Raw genomic sequence first — 6,893 nt, 5'->3', positions numbered from 1 at the left:
CCCTCAAGAAGCGCAGAAGCTTCTGCCTGAAAACGGTGGTAAACCCCAATCCTGTCACAGAACCAAAGAATCCAATTACCATTTGTGTCCCTTAGCAACCCCTTCGATAACTGAGTTTCCTGCTACTAAATTAACAAAGCCATCCGAATTTAACTTAATCCAATCCGATCTAGGAGGTCTCCAACACTTGTTGTGATCAGAATAAAAAGTAGTCCACTGCATCTTAGTCGAACGGTTCTTGCCCATTTTCCCTTCCAACAATGGCTCTCTTTCATACCAAGCCTGAATCTGTAATGGATCTCTGAGCAAAAGCCGAAGGCATTGCCTGACTCTTTGGGGTATCTGACAATTCCACACTAACTCCGAAAACCGCATTCAACACCCGCAGTAACCTTTTAAGTGTCCCAAGTAGATAACAACCCTTGCTAGTCCAAGTCCATGCAATTCTTCCATTCCCTGCCTTAATGCTTGTCAAAATGTTCCGAGGTAGAATCATTTCTAACTATTGCAATTTTAAATATTTATTAATTCTAAACTAGTATCAGAAATCCCAATTCATTAACTAAATATCTCAATTCAATATCTATTGGAATAAATTTTATATTTGTTTAAAGATTCAAATCTTAGCATGCAAATTGGTTATCCTATTTCAATTTACAACAATCAAAATAAAGCAAATGAAAGCAATATTCGTAGTGCCTATTTAATCACTGTTTTTGCATCGTTTAAATTCACCGGAGAGCTTGTAGCTTACTATAGCAAATCAAGGGCAGTGGAGATTTTGAAACCTTAACAAGCGAAAATTCAGATATAAATGAATCAGACTGCGAAATTTCACGCGCGTAAAAGGTAACTCTCCCTAACATGTTTTGCTTCTAAAGCAGTTTCTGGAATTGGTATTACTACGTTCGGTTAAGTTGACAACAAATACGCATCGAAACATTAACAAGAAACAGATACAAATTTTAAAATTTTAGAAATTGCTCGGTAATTCGTAGAAGTGAAATTAGCAAAAGAATTCTCACGAAACAAACAATAAAGGAAAGCAAGAAAAAGTGAATGGATAAGGTTAGGAACCGAAACGGAATTGGCGGTGCTAGCGCGGCCACCACGGAAGCGGATGACCTGCAAGAACCAGCGCCGGCGTGAAAGTGAATTAGAGAAATATGAGGCGGTGGACGGGGCGAAAGGTGAGCTGGCAAGTTATGCCGTGGAGGTGGAAGTGGCGCGTAGGCGCGTCAAGGAGAAGGAATCCGTACGGAGAACTAAATCCCTTCTTAATCCGTCTTTTTTGGTAAGGGAATGTCGGGACATATTAAATATGGATATTTTTTTTTATTTTTAAGTGTTTTATATAAACTAATAAAATTTTAAATTACATGTTTTCTGAAAATAAAAATAAAAAGTTTTTAAATTACATGTTGAAATAATGTAACGATGTAATTTTATTAGAAAAATAAATAAATAAAAAAGTCTCACGAAAATATTTTCCTTTGATTTTGTTTCTTAAAAAAGTTTTGTTTCTTAAATTAGAATACAATTCTTGAACAAAATTCCATGTAAGAAATTCTTTTATAATATAAAAGGTTACCCTTATTGAGAAAAAAAAATAAAGAGCTAAGTTTTTTTTGGTATTATAATTTACAAAAATCAATACGAAGCATTCTCTTAATTTGATTCACAACCACACTAATCTAATAAATAAATAGTATAAATAATTTTGTCAATAAAAATCTCCAAATTATTCATCACCAAATATATTCGATTACCACATTTTAAATAATTTATTGAACTGAAACTGAAGTAAATTAAATATATTTAATTAATTATGATTCAAATAAGTTGCAATAAAATTTTAATTTCTTGAAATTGTTTTCGATCCAATTTTTTATCAAAAACTAATAATTAATTTTAATTATAGACAAAAGAATCTCCTCGCGTTTACCCAAAAAGGGAAAAAAAAGGTGTCAAAGCGCCTCACATGGGAACTAAATCAGAAAGGGACCCACAACGAGATGATAAAATAACCAACGGTCATGATCTCATCAAACAAATAAAATAATAATAAAATTAGGGTTAGACAGTTGTAGGCCCCACCTACTTTCCTTTAGTATATAATCTCCCTGCCTCTTACCATTCCTGTGCGGTGCCGTTCGTGCTGCCCAAAAGCTAAAAATAAATTTTCTTTTTAACAAAAACGTTGTATTTTCTCTTCTTTTTCTTCCTTTTATTTTTTTTAAAAAAAAACCAGCATTATTTTCCGTTTTATATTCATTTTATTTTTGTCCAAAAAATTTTAAAAGGATATTAAAAAACTTATTCAGGTTTTTTCGTGTTATTGTTTTATCGTCGTCCTTCACAGTCAGTTTTTGAAGAAAAAACTCGGAAGGAAAAAAAAACCCCAAAAAAGAGCGAAAGGAAACGGAAGGAGGTAATGGCGGAGGTTCAAGTGCAAGCTGAGGTGGCTCCGGTGGCTGCGACGTCGTCGCCGCCGCCACAGCAGCAGCAGGTTGTGAACGGGGTGGCGAGTAATAATGGTGGTAGTGTGACTACGTCGTTGTATGTCGGGGATCTTGATCTGAGTGTAACGGAATCTCATCTTTACGATTTGTTTAGCCCACTGGGAACGGTGGTTTCGCTTAGGGTTTGCAAAGACTCGAGGACCCGCCGCTCTCTTGGTTATGGTTACGTTAATTACAGCAACACACATGAAGGTTACCTTTGCATTTCGTTACTATTTGGTTTATTTCTCTGTTTGTTTGTTTCATATTTCGTTGCTTTTATTATTATAATAATAAGAATAGAAGCAAAATTATGTGACACGTCACTGAAAATGAATGAATCATTAAAATTTATGGATATTGTTTACAAAAGCTTATACGAATGTTATTGTACCAAAACAAATGGTTTTTGCTTCATTATTATTCATGGAAATGGATTTAGAGTTATAAAACATGGTGCAAGATGATGAATGCTTTATTTAGTTTTTAACTTTTAAGTTATATGTATTGCGGACAATCTTCTGTTGAAGCACTGCCTTGGGGAAACGAAATGTGTTAGTTTTAGGTACTAGTGGCTATTGTATTTTGGAGTATGGCTCGACTGTGTTTGATAGAATTTAGAAAAAGGATGAATTGTAAAATGGATATTAGTAGGTCTATTGTCCCTCACATTCCCCCCCCCCCAGCTTGTCTTGCTGTTTTGGTCCGGCTAAGTTGGAAGAGATTTAAGAAAGATTATATATGGTTGGCAGAAATTCGGTTCTGACATAGCACAAGAGAGCGTTTTGCTTGATAGTGAGACTTACCATCAAATTTGAAACCGAACAAACTGTTAGAACTGATAGCCATTCAATTGGTTACTATGTTGTAAACCTTGTTCTGTGTTACAATATCAATCTGCATATGTTTTCTTAGCAGTTAATGATTAGCTGATGACCGCAGAGCAATAGTCTTATGTCTTTTATCATTGTGATGAGCATAAGGTGTTGTGGGAGGAGAACTGAATATGTATTGGTTCTCGACTTGTTTCTTCCTGATTGCTTGTGGCTTCATTACTCATCCTTGCTTACTTTGCAATTCTTTCTGACAATCCTGTATGCTAAACAATCAATTTTCTACTTCTAGTCCTTTTAATCTTCATGGACCTAATGGAAATATATATATTTAATTCACCACAAGAAAATCCATATTAGCTGATACCTTTCCGTGTGTCTTATTGTTCATGACAGCTGCACGGGCGTTGGAGGTACTGAATTTCACTCTTCTCAATGGCAAGCCAATTAGGATAATGTATTCTAACAGGGATCCTACTGTCCGAAGAACTGGGGCAGGAAATATTTTTATCAAGGTACTTCTGTTCTCCAATGTCTCTGATGATATTTCTTGAACCCTGTTATATCAGATGCTTAACTTTCTTTCATCTTCTGATTGATTCTGAATCTTTATCTCTTTTTCTTGAAAGAATTTGGACAAGACAATTGACAATAAAGCTCTGCATGACACGTTCTCTACGTTTGGGAATATTCTATCTTGCAAGATAGCCACTGATAATACTGGCCAGTCAAAAGGATATGGCTTTGTGCAATTTGATAATGAGGAGTCCGCCAAAAATGCAATTGATAAGCTCAATGGTATGCTACTTAATGACAAACAAGTTTTTGTTGGGCCTTTCCTTCGTAAACAAGAAAGAGAGTCATCCATAGGCAAGGCAAAGTTTAACAACGTCTATGTAAAGAATCTATCAGAGTCAACAACTGATGAGGATTTAAAGAATGCATTTAGTGAACATGGACCTATAACTAGTGCTGTCATTATGAGAGATGCGGATGGAAAGTCAAAGTGTTTTGGATTTGTCAACTTTGAGAATCCTGATGATGCAGCTCGTTCTGTTGATTCTCTCAATGGAAAGAAGTTTGATGATAAAGAATGGTTTGTTGGGAAGGCTCAGAAGAAATCTGAAAGAGAGATGGAACTGAAAGGGCAGTATGAGCAGACCTTAAAGGAAACAGCAGACAAATTTGCAGGACTGAATTTATATGTTAAAAATCTAGATGATAGCATCAATGATGATAAGCTTAGGGAATTGTTCTCAGAGTTTGGTACAGTCACTTCGTGCAAGGTTTGTAACATGGTTCAATATTAGTAAATTCCGTTTTGTCAATTTGCAGCATAAAAACTTATGCAAGATATATGCTTCCTTTTCTTTCCCTCTCTTTCTCCCCCTCTATCGGACTTAACAGGTTATGCTTGACCCTAATGGCATAAGTAGAGGCTCAGGCTTTGTTGCCTTTTCAACTGCTGAAGAAGCATCTCAAGCTGTAAGATATTTCTGTTCCCATTTTCCCAAGTTCTTTAATAGATTTTATCTTTTCTTTTCCTATTGTTCCTAACATTTGTTCTCTGTAGCTCATGGAGATGAATGGTAAAATGGTAGTTAGCAAACCACTTTATGTTGCAGTTGCTCAGAGGAAAGAAGAAAGGAGAGCTAGATTGCAGGTATTCGATTTAGTAGTTTCTTTCTTAAACTATTGTGTCTAGGTGGCATACACATGTATTACCATTGAAAATGACAAAAAGGTCATTGAGCCGATTACTCTTTGTTGTGTATAGATTTTTATGTTTTATACTGGATGCGGAGTTAAAACCAGCATAGTAAGGAATAAGAATGGTAAATATATACGATAATATTATGTTTATGCACAGGAACAGTTTTCTCAAATGCGTCCTGGAGCAATGGGACCTACTGTTGGCCCTCAGGTGCCCATGTATCCTCCTGGCGCTGCACATTTTGGACAGCAACTCTTCTATGGTCAAGGCCCTCCTGCTATGATTCCACCCCAAGTAATACAACTTGATTATGTTGATTAGTTCTTAACTCTATGGTGATTTTTCAGTTTTTTGGTGCGTCTCAAAATTTTCCTGCCTGTTCATATGTGATGATTGTTTGAATATATTTATTACCGAGGCACTTCAATTGTTTATTCTTTCACTTCTCTTATTTTGGGTGACAATTTATATTTCATCTCTGATTTTGTTGAGACTAGTTCGTAACTTCTGCCGTCCTTTTATTGTGTTATAGTGTTACTACTTTGTGCTGCTTGATATTCAATGACAATTCATGCCATCCTTTTGTGGTTTGTTTTTGGATGCTATAAACTAATTAATTTTCTGTAATTTTATAACAGCCTGGATTTGGGTATCAGCAGCAACTAGTTCCTGGGATGATGCCGAACTTTTTCATGCCAATGCTTCAGCCTGGGCAGCAGAATCAGCGCCAAGGAGGCAGACGATCTGGAGCGGGCCCGATGCAACAAACACATCAACCACTTCCCTTCATGCAGCCACAGGTCGAAGGGTTTTCCTTTTACGACTGCAAATGAACGTACCTTACTCATTTTGCCTGTATTTTTTCTTCCGACATTTATGTACTGATACTGCCTGCAGATGATTCCTAAGGGCCGTGGCTATCGTTATCCCCCAGGTCGCAACATGCCTGATGTTCCTGGACGTGTGCTTCCTGTTCCTTACAATGTAGGAGGAATGCCATTCCGAGATGCTGCATTTTCACAACCCATGGCAACTGGAGCTCTCGCTTCTGCTCTTGCAAACGCAACACCTGTACAGCAGAGGACGGTAAGCTAATCTTTATTGCATTAATGCATAGATAATATTACTTTTTTATTCATAATCAACTACCAGTGATAAAATAGCATGGTAATGTTTGTTTCAACATTTTTTGGGCGCAGTTGTTGGGAGAAAATCTGTACCCACTTGTAGGCCAGCTGGAGCATGATAATGCTGCCAAGGTGACAGGCATGCTTCTAGAGATGGACCAGACTGAGGTTTTACACTTGCTAGAATCACCAGAAGCTTTGAAAGCAAAAGTTGCAGAGGCCATGGAAGTTCTAAGGAATATTGGCCCGAAACCACAGCAAGCCAATAGTGCAACTGATCGGCTAGCCTCATTGTCTCTAAATGAGAACCTTGTCTCTTGAGTTTAATATACATCTATTGCCCATCAACTATTTGATCCTTGAAATAAGTTTGTGGATTTGTTTTTGTCCCATTGGGAGTTGCTTCACTGGATTTTCTTGGTCTTGGCTTTAGTTAATCAATTTGCATGGTTCTTAATTTCTCTAGTCTTGTTATCTATGTTACTTCAATTTTGGCACAAGCAACATTTCAAGATTTCAATTAAGAATTTGTAAAGAATCAATACTGTATTTGGATATGCATTGGATACAAAATTTAAAATATAATCAGAGCAATAAAGAATCAGACAAAGCCTTTGAGAAGGGGAGATCAGCCAACTTCTCTCTTCTCTAAAGCCCTTTTTCGAATTGAAACCAAGAGAAGATTGGCCCTAAATATAGAGAAAAATAATGAAGGCCC

The 6,893-nt window shown here is 36.6% G+C and overlaps 1 protein-coding gene across 4 annotated transcripts; it reads left to right on the top strand.

Moving 5' to 3' along the window:
• The first annotated feature begins 2,141 nt into the window (after positions 1-2,141).
• LOC121209668 (polyadenylate-binding protein 2) lies at positions 2,142-6,632 on the top strand. Of its 4 annotated transcripts, none has more exons than XM_041080695.1 (10): positions 2,146-2,199; positions 2,363-2,714; positions 3,731-3,849; positions 3,964-4,620; positions 4,742-4,819; positions 4,908-4,997; positions 5,205-5,342; positions 5,687-5,848; positions 5,946-6,134; positions 6,248-6,632. In XM_041080695.1, the coding sequence occupies exons 2-10, from the start codon at positions 2,435-2,437 to the stop codon at positions 6,494-6,496; spliced, it is 1,962 nt and encodes a 653-aa protein (XP_040936629.1). In that variant the 5' UTR covers positions 2,146-2,199; positions 2,363-2,434; the 3' UTR covers positions 6,497-6,632. The 4 variants fall into 4 exon arrangements, with proteins under 4 accessions (XP_040936631.1, XP_040936628.1, XP_040936629.1 ...); XM_041080696.1 differs by having other exon boundaries at positions 2,148-2,199; positions 5,211-5,342; XM_041080697.1 differs by having other exon boundaries at positions 2,142-2,714; positions 5,211-5,342.
• Positions 6,633-6,893: the final 261 nt, after the last annotated feature.

The sequence above is a fragment of the Gossypium hirsutum genome, chromosome A11, assembly GCF_007990345.1.
Source record: "Gossypium hirsutum isolate 1008001.06 chromosome A11, Gossypium_hirsutum_v2.1, whole genome shotgun sequence".
NCBI lineage: Eukaryota > Viridiplantae > Streptophyta > Magnoliopsida > Malvales > Malvaceae > Gossypium > Gossypium hirsutum.
Note: the sequence above shows the minus strand (reverse complement) of the source record. Positions and strands in the feature narration are given on the sequence as shown.

Bases quoted from the DNA above. Each gene is read 5' to 3' on its own strand.
- LOC121209668 (XM_041080694.1), top strand. From the start codon at position 2,435: ATGGCGGAGGTTCAAGTGCAAGCTGAGGTGGCTCCGGTGGCTGCGACG. The intron at 2,715-3,730 runs GTTACCTTTGCA...TGTTCATGACAG, and splicing joins TTACAGCAACACACATGAAG to CTGCACGGGCGTTGGAGGTA. The intron at 4,621-4,741 runs GTTTGTAACATG...CGGACTTAACAG, and splicing joins GTACAGTCACTTCGTGCAAG to GTTATGCTTGACCCTAATGG.